Source organism: Crocuta crocuta, unplaced genomic scaffold (genome assembly GCF_008692635.1).
Source record: "Crocuta crocuta isolate KB4526 unplaced genomic scaffold, BGI_CrCroc_1.0 scaffold51, whole genome shotgun sequence".
NCBI lineage: Eukaryota > Metazoa > Chordata > Mammalia > Carnivora > Hyaenidae > Crocuta > Crocuta crocuta.
The window spans coordinates 577,827-601,659 of record NW_027527624.1 but is presented as its reverse complement, the minus strand read 5'-3'; the positions used below and the strand labels follow the sequence as shown (position 1 = coordinate 601,659).

The following is a 23,833-nucleotide window of genomic DNA, read 5'->3' as shown; positions in this document are numbered from 1 at the left end:
ATGAGCAGATGCTCTGCAAACTGATTTAGAAAGCAGTGCTGATTTTGATCTTTGGGAAGATTAGCAGTTCTGACTTGCTGGCCAAGGTGAGCTGCCTTACAGATTAAATAAGAAACAGGTTTTAAAGGACTGTCTTATTCATTTCCTGCCATCTGAATGAGTACCTCTTAAAGGTAAAAAAGGTAAAAAACACTTAGTTACATAGGCTATTTTTCAATTTGTAATTTTTTATAATATGCAGAATATGGCAATGAAATAAATTGGGTTAATAATCTTAATCTGGGGCACCTGGGTGGTTCAGCTGGTTGAGCGTTGGACTTCGGGTCAAGTCATGTTTTCACCCTTGATGAGTTCGAGTTCTGTGTTGGGCTCTGAGGTGTTAGCCTGCGTCAGATTCTGTTTCCCTCTCTGCCCCTACCCTGCTCATACTCTGTGTCTGTCTCTCTCAAAAATAAATAAACATTTTTTTAAAAATCTTAATTTGAAAGATCAAAGAATTAGATGAATATAAACATTAATACATCTTGAAGGAAGTATAGACTACATTACAACATTAATTCATGGAAAAAAGTGAAAGGATTATTTTGAGTAGATCATCAGTATCAGTACCATTTGCACAATTGAAACGATTCTCATCTTGAAAAACAACTGTCGTGTGTGTGCAATGAAGTGTGGAATAAAGAATGTTATTTAAATATATGTGCACACATATGCACATAAACTACTTTGTCTTTGTTTTGCACAAACATCATCAAATTAATTGAGGCCACACAGGGTGATAAAATCCCTAGACTTATTAATTGCATAGTATATACTTGTATTTCAGATCCTGTATATATTCAAACCATCCATCACCTTCACATTTTGCAAATATGCTGCAACTTCCTCCTTTATGAAGGCCTAGTGCTCAATTAGCAAGAATTGCTCTCCTCCTCAGCTGCCCCCACACCAGCTGGATCATCGCGATCTTTACAACCATTCATTTAGCACTCCTGTTTGATTTTCTCAGGGTAGGGGGCAAAGCATCTCGGGTTGTTTCTTTCCACCCTCAATCAAGATCCTACACAGGGTCATATCTACCCCAGTCTATCTTTTTAAATCAATTATCTTCTCTTTACCATCCTAAGTCTCTTGTCTCTATTGACCTTTTACACAGCTGCATAAAAGACATACATTCAGTCTCTCAACTTGCAGTTAAAATCCTCATTTTATCATGTACTCATTGATTTGCTTTATAACATTTCTCATTACAATCTAAGGAAAGAAAGATTAAAATGACAAAGCATTTTAGGTGAAGACATCAATATTTTACATAGTCTGGTGCTAAATACTGTTTTGTAAGTGTGTACACACTCTGAATTCCATTTTGCTGGGATGCCTTGGTGGCTCAGTCAGTTAAGTGTCTGATTCTTGATCTTGGCTGAGGTCATGATCTCACAGTTCATGAGATCAAGCCCTGTGTCAGACTCTGGACTGACTGGATGGAGTCTGCTTGGGATTTTCTTTCCTTCTCTCTCTCTGCCCCTCCCCCACTGAATTTCCCTCTTTCTCTCTCTCTCCCTCAAAAATAAATAAAATTAAAAAAAAATTCTACTTTGTGTCTCCCTCTTTGAAGCATCTAAAAAAAAAAAAAAAACCCACGGGGCGCCTGGGTGGCTCAGTTGGTTAAGCGTCCGACTTCGGCTCAGGTCATGATCTCACAGTTCGTGGGTTCGAGCCCCGCGTCGGGCTCTGTGCTGACTGCCAGCTCAGAGCCTGGAGCCTGTTTCAGATTCTGTACCTCCCTCTCTCTCTGACCCTCCCCTGCTCATGTTCTCTCTCTCTCAGAAATAAGTAAAACATTAAAAAAAAATTAAAAAATAAATAAATAAATAAACCCTCAATTTTATCCAATATAAAATTATATGTATTGGGTGAATTAATAAAATTTATACAGTTCAAATAGAAAAGTATATACAAAACATGCAAATAAAATAATTATGCAGACAGATGACAGAAAGATAGATAGGTAGATAGATAGATAGGTGATAGATAGATTGATTCACCTCAATACCTACAGTAGCATGTCAGAATTTCTCAACCTATGTTATGAACCTATTCTACAGCAGAATCATCTAGAGTACTGATAAAAAAGGCTAATTCCTTTTTATCTAGTCTTTCTGAGTCAAAATAGATGAAGACAAAGCCCCGGGATCTGAATGTTACTAGGTTTCCAAGCTAAAATCATTCAATATCAAAAGACTAAGTCACGTTGCAGTAGGAGTTATATTTAAATCTTTCTTTGCTAATATCTGTGTTTTTTCATTTTTACAATGACATAAACATAATGTACTCTTAGAAGCAAAAAGTAATAAATAGATTTAGTCCAATGACAAATTCTTTACAATAAAAAAGAGTCAGGGAGAAGGATAATGGTTCTACTAAAGCTGTCTTGATGAATCCATGACTGGCAAACAAAACCCTGTATTATATTGAATGTTAGCTAACATGGTGAAGATTTTTACATTAGTTGGAAATGTTTCTTAATGCTACTTAAATTAGTGCAACATAAAATAATTAATATTTATGCATTAATAGAGCAGTAATAGAACTGGAATTCACGATAAATCTGTTATCTGAAAACAAAGATGGGGGCACATTCATGGTACATTCTACATCAGATCTTCCCATTATATATATTTATTTTTCTAAGAAAAGATCCAAAAAGTCAGACATAGCCATAATTAAAAGTAATCACATCTTCAAAAGGAAATATGTTAGCATTTTAACAACTTGACAATATGGATTATTCATACCATTATGGATCATTCATGGAAAAATGGGTGAATTGACTAAATCAGAGAAAGTATGCTCTTTTTACCTTCTTTAAAGAAAGGATCCCTTCTCTGGTCTCTTTGTCAGTGGAGATGGAGAATATCCCAATACCATCACCATTAATGATGGAGTAGGTCATGTCAGCATTTGAACCAGTGTCTGCATCATTTGCTTTGATTTTCCCAACAGCTGACCCAACTTGAGCTGACTCAGGAACATAAAGCTGATAGTGCTCTGAAAAATATTTCATATTAAAATTTTCTGATGGTAATAGGTTCATAATAAAGTAGCTTCATAAGAAAAATAAATTAAACTTGTTAGGCCACATATTCAAACAAACATTGTATTAAGTAGTATATAAAATGGATGTGTTTTTATGTTTTAAATATCAGTAAACTGCTTAGTAGTGAAATACTAGATTTACATAAACTTTAACATATATGTAAAATAACCTACATTAAAAAATTTGTAGATATCTTAATAAAAATATTTTATTAGCTCTACATCCATAGGAAACTGAATAAAAGATAAGGGAGGTCTAATTTGCTTCTTATGTTGAGCAAAACTAAATTAGTCAAGTATTAACGTAATCCCCAAAGCATTTCTCCTCTATATAGCATGCAAAATTAAAATATAAGAGTTTGTAAACTTGTAATTCAAAGTGAAAACAGAGAAAACAATATAATGTACCCGTAAGTACGATTATTATTATGATCAATAAAGTTAAGTTTAATGAAATGTAAAAGCCATGACAAAGAGAGACAGTAAATGTATTTATGCATTTAATTTCCATGTATTCCTGGTCAGCTTCTAAAAAGAATTTAAAGTGGTTTTATAATAAAGTCATAAATAAAATAATTAAAATAAAAATGACTAATTTAAAGAATGAAAAAGATGAATATAATGACTACATAGGATGATGCTTTATTTGTCATTGAATTAATTATTACATGCAGATCCTGTAGTCAAAAACATTAAAACACTATTGACTCTATAAATCTCATGATCTGATATGCAGTAATATATTTTTCAGTGTGTTCTTATACTGAATATATACACTGATAATTTTTTTTAAATTTCAAAGTTTGTCCTGATACTACATTCCTTCAGAAAGAGCTCATAGTACTCTCTTCAAAGAAACTTATAAAATAGATATTAAGAAACATAATGGTCTCATGATTACCAATTGTTTTATTGACAAGTTAGAAACATATCTATTAAAACAATATATTTGTTATAGCAAATCTCAAATAGCAATACAAATGATGGAAACCTTAAATTAAAATGTAATTGTATAAAAGACTTTCAACCAAGACTAAATTAATGGTGTTTAACATTATGCATGGACTTAATCAGACTATACAGACAAGTGAATGAGGAGCCTGTATGAAAATAATGTCCCTAAACCAATGTTTTGTTAGTTATGGTGTGATAATATTTTTTCAAGTTAATATATCTGGTAAAGGTGTGGAGTAGTCTAATCGGCTTCTAAAGATACAATTGTTTGTTTTAAAGTGCTATATGATTTATGTGTCTATGTTTATTCAAAATTCAACAAACTTTTTTTTCCCAGTTCTCTTCTATAAAAATTTGAGAGGCTACCTGACATTTTTTAGTTCAATAGTCCTCACCGACTTAACATTTCCTGGGTAGACCACCCTCTTCCATGAAATGCATGATCCTCTGACTTTCATCATGTGTTTTTATCAGGATCTGTCATATTGCTGAACAGTCTATCTGTTCTGACATATTTAATTGATCTGCAAAGAGCATGAGGCCCAAATTCCTACAGGACTTTACCTCTCTACTTGCAGTTGACTTGTGAAAGGGTAGGCAGGTGAGTCACAATGATCCAAAAAGGATACATTCCATAAAATGTGAGAACTGGAATGAGGAAAGACCTTTAGTCTCTCTTTGGTGGCAAAGCTATGAAATGTTGGAAGGGGTTTCTGACAATAGTCACTTTTCCAAAATTCATGTTGAAGTTCCTAATCTCAGTACAAATTCAGTCAGTATCAGAAGGAAGCCATGATAATTTTCAGACTTTGTAAACACCATAATGTTCCTAGGTAGTTATATAAAATAGGGCACGATTCTATTAAAAAATTAGAGACAAAATTTGGAATACATCTAATTTTTTTTTCTGAGATAGAAAGGCTAGAAAGTCAAGTTCCTAGTTGCTAAGGTCTCTAAATAGCAGCTTAATTTACCACAATTCTTTAAGCCTCCCAAAAGACTTTCAACCAGTTAAAACTGGGATGTATACTTACAAACAAAAGAAGTCTTAGTTCACAGAAATAAATAAGCCAATCACATAATTATTATGGTAGTAGTACTACAAAGCACGTTGTTTTTACAAAGAAAATTACAAAAAGTTGTATAAGGTAGTCATAAAAGACTCGTCCCAGAAAACATTTAGGCTGTGTTTCATAAGAGAAAGCATGTCCGTGGAAGAAGATCAAAGGGTCAGAGAAAGAACTGATACTTGTTGATACATTCTAAGCCCTGCAAGCATAGCATCTTCACCATTCATGATGCTCCATTAGGCAAATGATAGTGTATTAAGATTAATATTTCAATATTTATTATTTCCATATAGCTGAGAATTTGTGAGTTGTAAACAGTATTTAAAATGTCTCCTAATAACTAGAAAATAGCTGATAGATAAGATTTATTCAGAAGTCAGAAAGTGTTTAGAAAATTTTTTTAGAACTTCTAAGGACTATGTAAATAGCCAGGTACCTAAAAAATACTATAAATTCCAGGACAATAATTATGGTGAGGTTCTTTAGAGAAAAATAAGCAGCACAGTTTCACTGAGGTGCAACTGGCATACAAAGACCTATACATATTTACTGTGTACAGTTCCATGGGTATAAATATAGGCAAACACTGGCAATAGCATCAACAAAATCAAGTTATTAAACATATTCAACATCTCCATGTTTTCTTGTGTCTTCTGCTTTTGTTTTATTTTGTGTTTGTGGTAAAAATACTGAACATGAGGTCTACTCTATGAACACATTTTGAAGTGCACAAATTGTATTGTAAATTTACCTAAGGTAAAGAAAAGGTACTATGTGGCATGACAGATCTCCACAACTTATTCATCCATCATTAGGGAAATTGTATGCCCATTGAAAAACAATTTCTCATTCCCTTCAGCCCCCTGCCTTTGACAGTCACTATACAATTCAATGACCTTTGGATGGACATGATAATAAAGAACATAAAGAATATAAACAATAGACTTGCTAGGAATTAAATAATTTAAAAAATCTTAAAGGTCTTTGGGACCAGGATCCTTCTAAAGAGCCTAATGTATATTTAAACCTTAGGTGTTTTATTAATATTTGTGTTTAACATAGACATTAACATTCATATGCACATTTGTAACTTTAACCCAATATAATATCTTTATGTGTCACATGTTTAGTATAGTGTGATTAACCATGGGAGGAAATATATTGAATTATCCTAAAATAAGAAAAAATATCAGACAAACCTTACTCTAAATATTAATTCTAACAAAAATGCAAATACCACTCTTAAAGACATGTAACATATGAAATTATGTTTACGAATTCTAAAAACTGAGAGCCAATAGTCGATAAATAATTATATATTATCTTTAAATAATAATAATTGCATATAAACCTCCATTTACCTGTTATTTATGAGAACTTGCATTCCTTATAGACTTAAAGAACACCTGGAAGAAACTTTAAAGGGTATGATTCAAAATGTAAATGTTTGGGGTGCCTGGGTGGCTTAGTCGGTTAAGCGTCTGACTTTCGCTTAGGTCATGATCTCGCGGTTCGTGGGTTTGAGCCCCGCGTCGGGCTCTGTGCTGACTGCCAGCTCAGAGCCTGGAGCCTGTTTCAGTCTGTGACTCCCTCTCTCTCTGACCCTCCCCTGCTAACGCTGTCTCTCTCTCTCTCTTAGAAATAAATAAAAAACATTAAAAAAAATTAAAAAATGTAAATGTTTGACTAACAGCTTGAGCTTATGGCATTGCTATATACGATATGGCTCAGTTGATAGAGTCAGTTTACTATTAAGGAAAAAAATTCACTTTTATCTAAATAAGATTAATAAAGGTCATAACTCCTAGAATTTTGGAATACATGGTGAATGACCTTTTGCCTTTCATATTATTTTTTCTCTGTAATTACTCCCTCTGGGGAAAAAAAAATACCCATCTTGGATAATTTATAGCACAGTCTAATCAGCACTTCTGTGGTTGCCAAAATATCCCTCAGAGTGCTCTGCGCAAGTTCACCAAAAGGTTATACACTGTGTAACATTATACGTTTCTAAGAGGATGAAAAAGGTTTGAAAAACCCTGCTAAGGCTGCACTTTCACACATGCATATAAGCACACACATAGTATGTATGTGTATACAAACACATATTAATTATATGTATGTATATCTGCATTCCATTTATGTATCAGTGAGAGAGAGAGAGATAGTGCATTCAATTCTGGAAAATACATAATTGGATTTATAATGACATAGGCAAATTTAAAACAACAACTTGTACTTATCATATATATATGACATATATCTATATATATCCACAATGTACTTGTACATTTTATTTTATTTATTTTTTTTTTAATTTTTTAATGTTTTATTTATTTCTAGGAGAGAGAGAGAGAGAGAGACAGCGTGAGCAGGGGAGGGTCAGAGAGAGAGGGAGTCACAGACTGAAACAGGCTCCAGGCTCTGAGCTGGCAGTCAGCACAGAGCCCGACGCGGGGCTCGAACCCACGAACCGCGAGATCATGACCTAAGCGAAAGTCAGACGCTTAACCGACTAAGCCACCCAGGCGCCCCATGTACTTGTACATTTTAAATAAATTATGTAAAAAAACCCAAGTCATGTAATATACGCAGTTTTAAAAATTAATTTTTTGAAATTTTATTTATTGAGAGAGAGAGAGAGAGAGTGCACCATGGAGGGGCAGGGAAAGAGGGAGAGAGAGAATCCCAGGCCAAGTAGGCTTCGTACCATCAGCCCAGAGCCCAACATGGGGCTCTGTCTCACTAACCGTGATATTATGGCCTGAGACATTTAACTGACTGAGCCACCCAGGCACCTCTCAGTATATGTTTTTAAGTGATTTTAATGTTTATTTATTTGAGAGAGAGACAGACAGAGAGAGACAGAGTGTGAGTGGGGGAGGAGCAAAGAGAGAGGGTCTAAGAATCTGAAGCAGCTCCAGGCTCTAAGCTGTCAGCACAGAGCCCAATGCAGGACTCAAACCCATAAACTGTGAGATCATGACCTGAACCAAAGTTGGAAGCTTAACCAACTCAGCCACCCAGGAGCCCCACTCAATATATGTTTTTAAAATGCAGGAATTTATTTTTTCAAATTCTTTAGTAAGTAAAGCAGTCATTGGGGGCACTTAGGTGGCTTAGTCAGTTAAGAGTCTGAATCTTGGTTTTGGCTCAGGTCACGATCTCATGGTTCAAGGGCTAGAGCCTCAAATAGGCCGCCACACTGGCAGCTTGGAGCCTGCTTGGGATTCTCTCTGCCCCTCACACCCCTTCCCTACTCACACATGCATGCTCTCTCAAAATAAATACATTAAAAAAAAAAAGAGTAAATCAATCATTTTATTGTTTTACAAATAGCTCTGCTTTTATAAAATATAATTACATCTAATAATTGCGCAGCCCCAGTACACTAATAGTAAAAACCTTGGTTATATTTACATGAGCTACAACAAAACAGCCTTAGCTGTTGTTTTAATAGTCACCAACTATGGAAAGATACTCTACCTGAGTGTAAAATTGTGTAATACAAAAATATCCCCCAAACCAGCCAATGTATCCACATTCATACCATTATATACTGTGAGGAGATGGGGATATAGTTCAGCAGAAGAGAAAACTACAGTCAGCCACTGATTTCATGCTGTTAGGTGAGCTCTTTTCTTTCACTCCCAACTTTAATATTTTGGTCTTTATAATAAGTTTGCCAAGATATGTTTTGTTCTGGATATTGTTTTAATATTAAAAACTTGTTGCGATGCTTTAATCTGAATCCTGAATCTTTTTTTCTAATCATAAAAGTGTTCTTTCAAGACACTTATTTTTTGTTATTTAAATTTTTTTTTTTTAATTTTAAAGAAGGTGAAAGAGAGCTTCCATACAAGTGGGGGAAATGGGCACAAGGAGAGAGAAAAAAGAATCCCAACCAGGCTCCATGCTGAGGGCTCCATCCCATGACCGTGAGATCATGACCTGAGCCAAAATCAAGAGTCAGATGCTTACACGCCTGAACCACACAGGCACCTCTATATTTTGATGGTATTGAAGGGATATTTACACATCATAGTTTCACTCCTTGTCCCACCCACATGTCTCTCTCTTTGTTTGCTGTGTACAGATTTTTATTTTTCTCTATTTTAATATCAGTTTTTAATATTATTGGTTCTTTTGACATTCATCGCTTCCAAGACTGATCTTAAGCATTTTCACTTTTGTAGGACTCTTAGTTGATATATCATATCTCCTTTTACACATTATCATGGTATCTCTTTTTGTTTTTAATTATTTCAACAAAAATATATTTACATCAGAAATTTCAAGCATTTGTTTTCTATTATATGGAAGTTATTTTTGTTTCTATTCTATCAAAAATTCTAAGTGGGTCTAAAAAGAAAATTGAGTGTTTATAGTTGGTTTATCCCCAGACTCTGTAAAGATGACTTTCTCTTTCATTGCAATAATTTCATACGCTCCTATCATTTTTGATTTTGATACAAAAGTTTTTGAAGCCTTCTGATAAGTTATATGTATAATTATGATATGTTTTTAGAATACCAGATAACTTGTCAATTCTCTATGTTTATACCTTTTGCTTATAATAATTTAATGTGTATCTAGTAACATTGATCATTTTATGTTTAATGTATTTGTTTTTTGAAACTTTCCCACTTCTAATACCATGAAATAATCTTATTTACTTTCAAAGCATAAACGGCACATAAATCAGAGTCAAAACGTAAAGCTTCAGGATGCCAATTTATTTCCTTTCACACTGATGGGCAACAGCACCAGGGCCTTCCATTTTCTAATATACTGTGCACACGCCCCGGGTCCCAGGGTACACATGAGTGTGCTTCCTAGGTGCTCTGTGAAATTCACTACATCTATTTGTTAAGCCAAATGGATGTTGATATCTCTTCTTTCTGCCCCATTCCATTTTTTTTTCTTTAAAAGTTCTTCATTATTCATGAAATTGTACTTCCCCATATGAAATTTTGGGTCAGCCAAGGTTTGTCAGCCTGTTCAGTAAATGTCATTTACCTCATGCTGGCATAATTTCAAGTACTGTGAAAATGGTAAACAAAACAGACAAAATCCATTGTTCTTATAAAGTGTACATTGTTATGAGGGATAGAGAAAATAGGCAAAATACGTGATAAAATATATACTATACTACACATGAGTATTCTAAAAATAACAGATGTAGCATGTTTATCAGTCAGTTGTGTATGTGTCAATTAATCACCAAAATATCTCAGTAACTTAAAACAGCAAATATTTAATTCTATCTTACATTATATGAAAAGTATGAATATTAAAAAAACCCCCAAAAACCAGTTTCTATGTTTTGTCTTCATCAGGTCTTTGATAATCCATAATCCTTTTTTTTTTTTTAATGTTTTATTTATTTCTAGGAGAGAGAGAGAGACAGCATGAGCAGGGGAGGGTCAGAGAGAGAGGGAGTCACAGACTGAAACAGGCTCCAGGCTCTGAGCTGGCAGTCAGCACAGAGCCCGACGCGGGGCTCGAACCCACGAACCGCGAGATCATGACCTAAGCGAAAGTCGGACGCCTAACCGACTAAGCCACCCAGGCGCCCCTGATAATCCATAATCCTAATGAGGGACTGGCTTTAAAAACTTTCAAAGGGTTTTAACAAACTTCCCCAACATTTGAATTAGGCTTGAATTAATCTCTGACAAATTAGGCTTGTTTATTTAGTATGTTATGTTCTGGTATAAGGTCATCACTTGATATTCTGATTATTCAAGTGTTATGTGTCACAAAAATAACTGACTTTCCTTGTCAATTGCATTATAATGAACTCTCAAATCTTTAACCATTCAATTTTTGTGTCTTTTGTCATTTACAATTACCATTCTGGATGCTCTTGAGAAACATATCCATCTTCAAGGAGATTCATGAAAAGGACTTTTAATAAATACAGGATTTTGATATCTTTAAAATCCTAAAACTAAAATGGGTAAGAAATTTTCAGAACTAACTAAAAGGCTACATTAAACCTAATTAAGATTTGATAACATGGAACTAAATGAATTGAGAAGATCATTTATTTTATTTTATTTTTTAATCTTTAATTTTGAGAGAAAGAGACAAAATGTGAGTGGGGGAGGAGCAGAGAAAGAGGGAGACACAGAATCTGAAGCAGGCTGCAGGCTCTGAGCTGTCAGCATAGAGCCCAACGCAGGGCTTGAACTCATGAACAGTAGCAAAAAGCCGCGCTTAAGTGACTGAGCCACCCAGGTACCCTAAATTGAGGAAGATGATTACAGTTTTAGTGACTCTTGTTATTCTCTAATGTTTGCTCCTTCAGATTAAGGAAATTTTCTCTTAAGACATCTATGATATTAAAAACTGTGATAAAGTATTGAATTGTGAACAAACTGAAGCATTTAACTTTTCTCCCTACCAGAGCCTTCTGAAATTCAAAAAGTGTCAACAAGTATTCTTTCTTTCATGACAATCTATTTATTTCCTAAGTTCAGTAAGAGTCTGTTCTCCTTATAATAATATATCACTGGAAACATTGGTTGGTAATTTTACCAAGTCTTCGACTTGAATGTCATATTTGAGAGAGATATGCATAGACTCAGTTGTGACCAGTTAGCTTTAAGGAATGAAGGTTACCTTTATGAAACATGGAGCTATAAAGCCCCTTGGAAGTGTTGCCTTGATCCTTGCTTACAAAGCTCCCAGAACCCTTACCAGGTGAGGGTACTTTCCAGTATTTACCAGGTGAGGGCACTTTCTGGCAGGTGCAGAAACCTTAGGATATTTTGGGGACCTCGAGAAGAGAAATTCACCCAAATCTATAGGTAGTGCAGGTATGTCTGATGGTATTTGGATTGGCTTCTGGCCTAGAGAGGCGACTAAAAGTTCAATCAAGAGTTTCCTTATAAAACATTCAAGCAAACAAATTTTTAAAAATCTATATTGCTGAGCTTATACAAATAATTAGGTCAAGATTTCTGAAACTGAACTTGTTTTACAAACAAATTAGTCTTGATTTTAATATCTCTGTAATTGATGGTAATTATAGAGAGAAAAATTGTATCTCAGTAACACACCTTTGGGGATGTTAAATTCTAATTCTGATTGTCTTTGAACTATAGTCTGTCTAAGCTAGACTACTTGAGGTAAACTTCAGAGAAATTGCCACAATAGCATATGTGTAGAGAATCTTCATGCTTTTTAATAACAGGGATAATAACAGGACCCATGGGCATAGGATTATTCGAATAGCTGGAAATTCGAATTGTTGGGGCGGATTTCCCAACAATTGCACAACTTAGCTATCACTTTGACCAATTCTGTATGTCTGAGATGATAAAATCACTCCTTAAAAGATGAAGCATACCCCCACTCCTTAGGGTTAACTATGGGCTTATGGAAATAATGAATGGCCTCATTTTCCTTATAATTGTATTAGACGATGCACTTGGGGATGCCCATATCTCCAGACCTCTTCTCCCACATGCCAGTGATTCCTCATGGTTAGGATATTGTTAAGTTTAGGCATCAAAGAAAGATGGCTTCTTGATGGTCATCTCCCTTAGCCTTTTTTTTTTTTTTTTTTGTCCTTGGAGCTACCTCTTTTGATATAAAATTGCAAATAGAGACTTTAGCCAAGCATACTGTGTCCATCTTTAACTAAGCTCGACATGCAGTTAGCCACAAATTCAAAAAGTAGCCCTCCAAAACCAAACGGTCCTTAATATCTTGGTTGCAGCTCAAGGAAGAACCTATGCTTTATTAAAAGAGAGTAATGTATATACTCCAGATTACCACAGAAATGTGACTAGTTTACTAGATGGCATAAATATTCAAATTGGGACTTAAAATAATCTCTTTTTCCTTTAATGATTGATTAAATTCCTGGATTGGAGGAGGATTTTGGTCAACTATCAAAGGACTCTTATTTGAGCAACTTTTATTCTAATTATATTTTGCTGTTTTCTCCCACGTTTCTCCACCTGGTCCTGAGACTCTGGTACTGTAACTTCAATCTGACACATGATCCTTTCTATTTGGGAAGATCCACATATACTGTCTACCTTGGATTAGCTTCCTTTGCCTTTCTTAACTCCTATTTATAAGTCCCCAACTGGGCAGTGTTGACCCATAGGCAGGGAAATTTCTACACCCCTATTCAGCAGGAAGAAGTTACAGAAGATATGACCTTCCACTCTCAGCAACCTTAAAGAGTTAAGGTTCAAAATTGTTCAGGGGGAAATGATGTGAAGAACAAGGCAAAAAAATTAGAAGAAAATAAATCTTACAACTTGCAGCCCATTGACAAATACTGAGGCAGGTAGGGTGACTCTCCTCTAGGTACTCTCCTGCTTTAATGTTAATACTTTGCTACATGCAAAAGGCAAGCTTGGCTTGACATTAGCCCAGCCTCCAGGATCCTACAAGTCGGTCTCCTTTAACATAACAAAGTCGCTCTGAAAACTTCCTCTATCTCTCTCTGGTAAGATTTAAGTTAGCTATTATGTTCCAAACATATGGTCCATGGATATACATCTTAGGTCTCATGACTAGTGCTTTACTAGACAGTAGTAAGTTACCTAATCTTAACAGTATCCAGCTCCTCATGGTCCTGGAAGCATTGGTTCCAAATTCCTTCAAGACTCGCCCTGCTGACTCACAAGTGCATAATCAATTACTCCTCATAATCCCAGTGCAGCTCTTTTTGCCCATGGTCTTGTCCCTGTGCTTTAATAGAAACCACCTATTTTTACTGTTCAAAGAAAGAAGGAAGGGAGAGAGAAGGGCAGAAAGAGAGTGGGGGGAGGGGGAGGAAGGAAAAATGATGGGAGGGAATAAGTGAAGGGAAAGGAAAAGAAGGAGAGAATAAGGGAGGGAGAAAGGAAGGAAGGAAGGAAGGGTGGGAACTGGGGGGGGGAGAGGGAGGGAGGGAGAGAGAAACAAAGAAAGAGAGAAACAAAGAAAGAAAGAAAACTATGATTTGACTATCTCTCTGCTAGGATAGGCTCAATTCCAAATGAATTTTTATTCCACAATATGATCTGAAAAGTCAACAATTGGGAGGAGGAGAGATCATGAACACAAAATGAAACCACGGAAGAGCAGTTAGAGCATCTCTTCAAGACTGGTGTCTTGGCCAAAGTCATTGGCAAAGCACAGAATTAAAGTAATAGAGACATATTTGCCATTTACAGGAAAACATGATGAGAGAGAGAAAGGAATCCACACTTATGAACAAATAATACAATCCATTCATATTCCATCCTCCATTCACAAATATTTGTGTGCCTCTTAGGGATAAAATCCATTTATTTGCCTCCTGATACTCCCGAATCTCTTTAAACCATGGAACCGGACTTGAATTTCAACATCATGTGAAACAGTCATAAATTAACATGTTTCTTCTTGATCTAGGGACCACTGAATTAGGACATATTATTTGCTCACCACAAATTCGATATATAATTAAGGATAAATAAGGACAAAATAATAAAAATGCCCCATTTTAACAGAAAATAATGTCAGTGTTTCATAGTAATTCAGTAATTATTCTGTACAATCACTACAAGGATTTTTGTTCCCAAAGTTCTGAAACTAACTTACTTGCTGAATCCTTGCATTTTCAGCCCTGAAAGTCATGAAATTTCTGGTTTCCTTCATCTCCCTTTCATGTTTACTAGAAAACAGACCAATTTTTTTTGTACTCCTCTTTTTTGTAGTGTCTTATCAAATGCAGCTTATAAAAAATAACTCACATTACAGACATTCTTTTATAAAACCTCTTCTTCTGAAGCCATGGATTCATTAGGTACATTTTCTACCTTCTAAATTATCTCTGGAAATATTTCCAAAGCAGAACACAGTCATATTTGAGCACCCTATAAACTTTCTTTCATACTCTTTTCTTCTTCAAACACAATTTCACATCATTTTGTGTAGTAGTGGTGGCAGTGTTGGTCATGGTGTTGGTGGTAACAGAAACTTGCTTCTAGAGAGATACAATATAGAATGAGCTTTGTTTATTAGTCACTTTCTTTTGCATTAACAAACAAATTCTAACTCAATAACTTATAATCACAAACATTATTTCTTCTTTTATATAAGAACTCTGTCTTCCTACAACTCTGCTAGGCCCTGATATATTCACCTCTATTAAGCACCAGTATTTTCTCATTAGACTGAAGGAGAGATTCTTTCTAAATTACGTTTTTATTGGGTGCCTGAGTGGCTCAGTTGGTTAAGCATCTGACTTTGACTCAGGTCATGATCTCGCAGTCTGTGGATCTTTGGGCCCTTCATCCAGCTCTATGCTGACAGCTCAGAGTGTGGAGCCTGCTTCAGATTCTGTGTCTCCCTCTCTCTCTTCCCCTTCCCTGCTCATGCTCTGTCTCTCTCTGTCTCTCAAAAAAANNAAAAAAAAAAAAAAAAAAAAAACGTTAAAAAATTAAAATAAATATTGTTTTTATCAGAGTGAAAGCCAAGAACAAGAGAACTGAGCCGAACAGCAAGCTTATTAAGGTTTATGCTCCAATGTGATTCAAGCCACAACCTTTCAGATGTCTTTGATCAAGGCAAATTAAATGGCCAATCCCCAATTCAATGGGAAAATATCTTCTATTTATAGGAAAACATGTAAAAGGCAGGGAGAGAATGCATAATTGCAAGCATATAATTAAATATACAAGTCCAGGTAAGAGATATCAAGTACTTTAAGATGCAAAGTCAGTAAATTTCTATTCCAAACAATTTTTTAAGGCAATAAGATTAGTGAGAATGAATGTTGTGAATGACTGCAATACAAGACAAATCTTAAGCAGTTTTCCAATGAGGTTCTCTGAAAAGTGAACTCATTCCTTTTCTTTCAACATATATTTTTAATCTCATCCTTATTTTAATGCAATTTAATAGGTTAAAGATTTCTAGAGTAATGGATTATATTTCATCTTATCATCAATTTTTTAATGTTGTTTATTTTTGAGAGTCAGAGAGAGACAGCATGAACAGGGGAGGGTCAGAGAGAGAGGGAGACACAGAATCCAAAACAGGCTCCAGGCTCTGAGCTAGCTGTCAGCACAGAGCCTGACGCAGGGCTCGAATGCACAGACCGTGAGATCATGACCTGAGTCAAAGTCGCTTGCTTAACAGGCTGAGCCTCCCAGAAGCGCTCTCTCTTATCATCAAGTTTGAGAACAATACTATTGTCATCTATTTTCTATTACTGTTGATGAGAAGCCCATGGTATGTCAAATTCCTTTCTCTTTGCTTTTAAAATGCTAAACTACACCTTAACACATGTATGTAATAATATTTTCCAACACATATGGGATTTCTTATGATAATTTGTCTAAGGTTTAATGTCTATACTTATTCATGAAAACAGTCTAGTTTATTACTGCCTCATCATTCTCTTTCCTTTCTTCATCTGAAACTACTATGATTGTACATTGTAAATTTGTTTTCTTTTGCTATGTATTTTAATCCCTCTTTTTAGTTTATTTATTTGTTTGTTTATCTTTTGCCTCTCTAATGCATTCTGGCTAGTTTCCTCACACTTGTCTTCCAGTTTATGTATTCTGCATTCAGTTGTATCTAATCTCCTATTTCCCCAATTTGCTTGGGTTCTCAGTGATAAGTCTTAATGTCAATGTCTATGCTCTGGCTTCTGTTGACTAAGTAGAGTTTCCATTTTCCACTTCAGACTAATCCCTGGTTTCACGCCAGATACCTTATTCTAGTAACATCCTAATAAATTCACATTAATTGTACACTTCCTCCATTTTCAAGGGCTAGCAAGCTAAAATGCCAGCTTCTGGAGCCTACATGCTATCTTATTCTCCCTCTGGATTTCCACAATATCAGCTTACCAATTTGCCACTGTTTCAAGTGCACTTATACCACTACAATCACAGTGAAATATAAAATCTACTGGGAGAAAACTTATAATTATAACAATAGCAGAATACATGCAATTCCCTAAACTCTCATTTTTCTAGAGTATGGCACTCAGGCTGCACAGAACCCTACAACAGAACTCCAGTAGAAAGAATCCCTGATTCTTATAATGTTCTCTATATTTTCAGCATCAGGAAGACAGAGAGCACAGAAGCACCTACATGAATATGCAAGTGAAAGGTATCTAGATAAAGAGGTGGCCATGTTAAAAAGAAGGAGATTCAGGGGTGCCTAAGTGGCTCACTTTTGATTTCAGCTCAGGTTATGATCTCAGAGTTTTGTGAGGTCAAGCCCTACATGTTAACAGTACAGAGCCCTCTCCCTCTGCCTCTTCCTCTGCCCCTTCCCTGCTTGCATTTTCTCTGTCTCTTAAAATAAAAAAAATAATAATAAACTTAAAGAAAACGTTTTAAACTGAAAAAACTTCAGACTCTTAAGTTCTGTAGATGTTGCCAGTTTAGGCTCTAGTGCTAGGTTAAATGTATTGAGCCAACCATTTTCTAGAATATAGAAATCTGTGTTCAGATCCACTAAAATTTGTCTCTCCTCATTGTTTAAACTTCAGGTCATTTTTTCATTATAAGCTAATGGCTGTCAAAGCAAAATGTTGATAATATATTTACCTAAATTTCTTTTTTTATTGGTATCATGAAGATTGGATCACTCTCAGTGACTGTTAAATAACATTCATGGAAAACATTGAAAGTGTGTGGAGAGAGTTTTATTTTTCTTCTTCCCTAAATGAAATGTTTGTTATATCAATTCTACTACAGAATCTATGGTATTTTGATGCCTGGGATTATTTTAAGGCAGGATTTTCTATTATCTGTAAAAGTTAAATATACTGAAACAATTATGATGTAAAATCCTGGATGTGAAGCTTGGATCTAAGATCTGAGGGGGTACAATATGTATTACTGAAGTTTATGCACCAAGTTACTTATAACATATCAATAAAGGATGTTTTTCTTTCTTAGCTTTAATATACATAAGTTGTATTTTACCTCATTAGCAATTTTCAGATATATCTTTAAATAGTTCTATAATTATCCATTTTGGTTTTAAGATTGTAATTTTATATGGCAGAGAGATACAGATATCATTATTTCATATTTCTGCTTCTGAATGTGCTATAGTTTTCTGTGCCATATGTGATCCTTTTCACCTAATTTCTTAGACTACATCATGAAACGCTAATGATTAGATGAAGTATATTTAAGAAAGGAAGACTTGGTGGCAATAATAAAAAGGCATTTGATTCATTGAAGCTTGACCCTTTGAATGCACTTTTTCCCCAGGATAATATTGATTCTAATTGCTTTTAAAAAGACCTTGTTTCTTTCCTTCAGTAACTTTGCCAGATGAGTAAATAAGTCATTCTCAAAAATAAACCCTGGGTCCCAGCCTACAAAAGCTGTAATCGATTTGATAATTATAATTATTTTGACTACTTAATATTTTTCTTACATTAATAGCATTTTCTTGGGAAAGTGACTACTTACATATGATATTTATTTATAGATGCTTCTAGGGGAAAACTGATTGACATGTAGGTGTTAGGCTGTGATATCTGACTTATCCAGGATGTCTGACATTATAGATAAGATTAACCAAAAGTTTCTAAATCTCTACTTTAAATTGCTTTACACAGCAGATGCAGTATACATTGGAAATGCTACTCTCAAATTTAAAAAGACATACGAGGAATCTGGAAATTTCTGGCATCTGAAAAACTTGTATGGAATCTTGATCATTAAGCATTATGTTAAGCTCTGGCTGCAATGTTTTTACTATAGGAATAAAGAATGACTACAGTATGCAGATTACAATGCCACACATTACAAGAACAATTGTTCTATATTATAATTCCACTGTACTCTTGCATAGTATTTTTTAAGTTGCTTAACTTAAAATAATAAAAAATAAATAAAATAAATAAACCTGTGTTGCTCACCCTAACATATTTGGTATTACCATGTTTATACATGCACTACTACAAGGCTCATTATCCTGTAAGAAAATTTTCTTTCAAAGTACTGGTAAAGTGGGCCATTTCTCTTTCTTAGTATTCTCTCACTTTCATTCGGAAACATGACTCATGAAAAAATGAAAAACTGTGAACTTATAAATTATTTTTATTTTTTATTTTTTTTATGTTTATTCATTTTTGAGAGACAGAGAGAGACAAAACATGAGAGGAGGAGGGGCAGAGAAAGAGGGAGACACAGAATCCAAAGCAGGCTCCATGCTCTGAGCTCTCAGCACAGAGCCAGATGAAGTGTTCGAACCCACGAACCATGAGATCATGACCAGAGCTGAAGCTGGACTCTTAACCAACTGACCCACCCAGGTACCCCGAAACTTATAAATTCTAATTACAGATCATTTCTACTTTTTTTCCAGTATTTTGTGAAGAATTAAAAAAATGATTTGTAAACACCAATTAGTAACAATCACATAATTTCTCATTAATATATGCTTATTACCATCAGCATGCGTATCCATACTAAACAGGGTAAGCAAAGGAAAAGAAATCTATAACTTCACCACAGCATGCAGCCAAAGAGATTAAATATAAGTCAGAAAATTATTGACATGTTATAACTAATAAGTTTCTAAATAGATAATCTTATTATTTCAAAATACTCAAATTTAAAATTGGAGTGATGCCACAACCTTATTTGTTTATAGCTACTACCTTGTATGAAAGAATATGCTCTAAAAGTATTTGTACCCTTTTTATTAGAATATATAATTATTTTTGTTTATTCTTATTTTATATACTTAAGTATATATTTTATATACTTAATCTCCTAATACTAAATAAACACACTTTGTCTCTACAAAGCTGGATGAAAAAATATTTATAATAGATCAATAACTTGCAGGTTTTACAGTTAATTTCAGAATTCCAGCTTTCTTTGAATTCATACTTTCAATTTATCCATATTTGATGAGGAAGCAGCATGGGGCAAGCTGAGGGCAAAATACAGAAGAACAGCCCAAGCCCCACCCCCCTGGTGGGGATGTGTGTGACATTCCTTGGATATTCCTGGCTACCCAGCGACAAAGGAAATGGTTTAGGTACTTGCCATGGTGATGTGGGAAACAAAGGCATATGAAAAATTAAATTCCCACACTGCCTACAGCCCATTGACAAGTCCTTGAAATTGGCAGAGTGACCTCCCTTAGGAGCTCAGCTGTCTTGATGATGACACTTTGCTGGGGGCAAAAGGGAATCTTGGCTTAACATTATCTCAATCTCCAGGATCCTGTAAGTCTACTTCCTTTATCTCAACTGCCCCAAGATATATGCTGGCCATCATACACCAAGCTTATCCTCTCCCACTTCCCCCAGTATACATCTGAGGGGTCTCATGACTGAGGTTTTATTAAACAGTAATAAATGATGTTCCCTAGCAACAGCTGGCCCCTCAAGGACCTGGAAACCTTGCTTCTAAATTCCTTAGAGACTTACTCTATCCCTGACCCCTTCCCAACCTGGGGGTATATGATGAGTTACCCATCACGACTGCAGTGCAGCTCTTCCTGCCCACCTGTTCTGTCCCTGTACTGTAATAAAATCACCTTCTTGCACCAAGAACATCTTCAAGAATTCTTTCTTGGCTGAAGGCTCCAGACCACCCCACCATCACCCCAAAACTTCATCAATATTGAATATCAAATGGACATACTATTCATGTATCACCCATGATCTTTCAACCTAAACATCAGTGGGTTGATCTTTCCAATCAAGATGGTGACGTGTTATACACACAATGACTGTTTCAAGTCATTGGAGTGTATTCAATGTAAAAAGGCCTGAAAGAGATATGATCTTTGAGAAAAAGGAAGGACAGCAGTATGAGTTTTCATATTGACAATGACTCAAGGCATCCTTTTTAAATATGTAGTGCTAGGGGAAAGACTCCAAGCAGCAATTATGTAGTTTGTGGAAGGGAGTCTAGGACTCAGGGCTGGCACAGTAGCTCAAATAAGAACCAAGGCACAGAAAGAAGAAACCTCAGAGAAATGGTCCCCAAAATGTGAAAGCAGTATTTCTGTGATGATTGCAGATACATACACTACATGTGCACATGTGAAGATTCCAAGAAACCAAGACAAAACAGAGCTAATAGAGATTTCAGCAGCCAGGAGACAGTAGAAATCAGAACTGGTACGTGCTTTGGTTGATTTAGAGAAAAATGTGTGTTTAGGAATAAAAACTACTTCCTAGGGATAAGGGGAAATGATAGAATGCAGTTCTAAGAAAGTCTAAGTAATTTAGGTAAATGAAATTCTATGTTATCTATAGGAAAATAACTCTCTTTGGAGGAAAATGACATAATCAGTGATTTATAAAACTCTCTATACATAATGTTCAATCAATAATTCCAAAGCATGCTTAGAACTGGAAAACTATCAAAACCAAAAGAAAAAAAATCAATAAAAATACCCAGATTTGATACTGATATTAGAGTTATTAGAAAAGAGTTTTGAAATGATCATGATTAATGTTTAAGAACGCATGAATAAAAGTAGATAATTGGGAAAAAAGTAGATAATTTTAGCAGATACCAATGATGTATATTTAATAAGTGAAATGAAAATTATAGAACTAAAACATTTCAGTGCTAAAGTGTGTACTTAATGGCTTTAACACACAAGTTATTAGAGAATAAACAAAGTGGAAAAAGTTACTGCATTAGAATGTAGGGCAATATAAAATATCCAGGCTAAAGAAGGGAGAGATAAACATAATAAGTAAATACACAAACAAAAAATCATAGATATATGGCACATAACTACAAGACCTTACAATGAGGGACCATAAAGCAAGCTGAGGACAGAGCACAAGCTAGAACACACTATTCCCCACCCCCACCAGCTCCCACCCCCAGGTGGGATGTGTGTGATATTCCTCAGGCACTCCTGGCTCCCCAGGAACAAAGGAAAGGAAAGAAAACAAATGGCTGATAGAGATCACAGTCATGTAGGACAGGAGTCTCCTTCAGTTTACAAATATCTTACTAAATTAAAAGAAAAAGGTGATCATATCAATAGACTAATCTCCAGAATTCTATAAACTCAGTTTCCTGGAGACCCTAACATCACCCTCCCCTCCACAGTCAAGTGGGAAACAAAGGTGAGAAGGATATGGGAGGTAAAATTATATTTCCTTATAACCTGCAGCCCACTGGCAAATACTTGAGGCAAATACAGAGGAAACCATATGTTCAGGAATCCTCTACTGTCATAATGTCAAGGCCTTACTAGAGGAAAAACAACTTCAGCTTAACAATCTCAAGGCCTCTTATCTTATCTTTAGCATATCAAAGTTCTTCTGGAGGAAAGACTTAACTTCTTCCAACTCCATAGTATATAACCAGCATTCTTCATACTCTCCCTTCCCCCAATGCTTGTTTCTGCCCAAGGGTCCTGTCCCAGGACTTGAATAAAGTCACCTTTTTGCACTGAAGACGCCTTCAAGAATTCTTTCTTGGCCATCAGCTCTGAACCCCACCATCACCCCAAACCCTCATCACTAACACTCAGGTTTTCGCACAGCCAGTAGGAAGGAAGTGACAAAACAAAGAAAAAAAATTTTTTTTGACTACTATTGAACAAAATTTTCAGAACTAACAAAAGATAGCTTAAAAATTTCTTATAACTGAAAAGCAGACTTTTTTTAAAGTAAGTACCTCTTAGGTGCACCAGAGTTAAACTCTTGAATATCAAATACAAAACAATAATTAAAGTAAGATCCATTAAAGTGGAAAAAACTAACCTACAATAAAGCAATTAGACTGATAACTGATTTTTTTTTTATTTTTTTTTTTATAGTTTAATTTTCTTTTTTTTTTTTTAATAGTTTATTGTCAAATTAGTTTCCACATAACACTCAGTGCTCATCCCCACAAGTGTCCTCCTCCATGCCCATCCCCCCCTCCCCCCACATCCATCAGTCCTCAGTTTTTGTCAGCATTCAAAAGTCTCTCATGGTTTGCTTCTCTCCCTTTCCCCCACCATTTCCGCCCTTCCGATAACTGATTTTTAACAGACAAGATAGTCAGCAGACAATTACATCATTTACTACATTTTAAAATAAGGAAAATCCTTCAAATTAGAGTTCTACTCCTAGTGGAAATACACTCTAAAAAAAAAGTAGAAAAATTATAAGAAAAAAAAGTAAAGAATTCATAGATAGTAGATCAGTATAAAAAGGAACAGCAGAACGATTTTTATACAAAATGTAGAATTTCCTTTACAGGGACAGCAATCCAGGAAAGAGCAAATGCCACCAGAAAGCATAAATTATTATTGACTTAAAAGTTATTTACTAGGGGTGTCAGGTTGCTCACTTGGTTGAGTGTCCAACTTCGGCTCAGGTCATTATCTTGCAGTTTATGGGTTCAAGCCCCATGTCAGGTTTTGTGCTGAGAGCTCAGAGTCTGGATGCTGTCTTGCATTCTATGTCTCCCTCTCTCTTTGCTCCTCCCCTAATGGTTNATAATAAACATTAACTTTTTAAAATTATTCACTATTTAACACAACAAACATAATGACAATTTTATGCATGGCTTCATATATAAAATAGCAAAAAGCAAAAAAAAAGGTCTTTGTAATGGGGACAGTTGATTGTTCCATTTCCTTCAGGTGATAAAATTATAATTTAATTGGGAAAAAAACATAATTATCTAGAGCAAATATTAAAGGAAAATCGAAGTAAATTGTTAACAAAGCGTACAATGAAGGCAGGGAAATACATT

At 35.1% G+C, this 23,833-nt stretch overlaps 1 protein-coding gene across 6 annotated transcripts in view; it reads right to left on the bottom strand.

Annotated features, from left to right (window-relative positions):
• The window catches only part of LOC144238239 (cadherin-18), a 595,479-nt gene that overhangs the window by 89,195 nt on the left and 482,451 nt on the right, over positions 1-23,833 (bottom strand). For 5 of the 6 annotated variants that reach the window (XM_077772003.1, XM_077772030.1, XM_077772038.1 and 2 more), the window contains exon 6: positions 2,861-3,048. The exons of the other annotated variant lie outside the window; for it this stretch is intronic. In XM_077772003.1, coding sequence (XP_077628129.1) covers positions 2,861-3,048 — 188 coding nt within the window. The remainder of the gene's footprint in view (positions 1-2,860; positions 3,049-23,833) is intronic. 6 annotated transcript variants of the gene reach the window in all.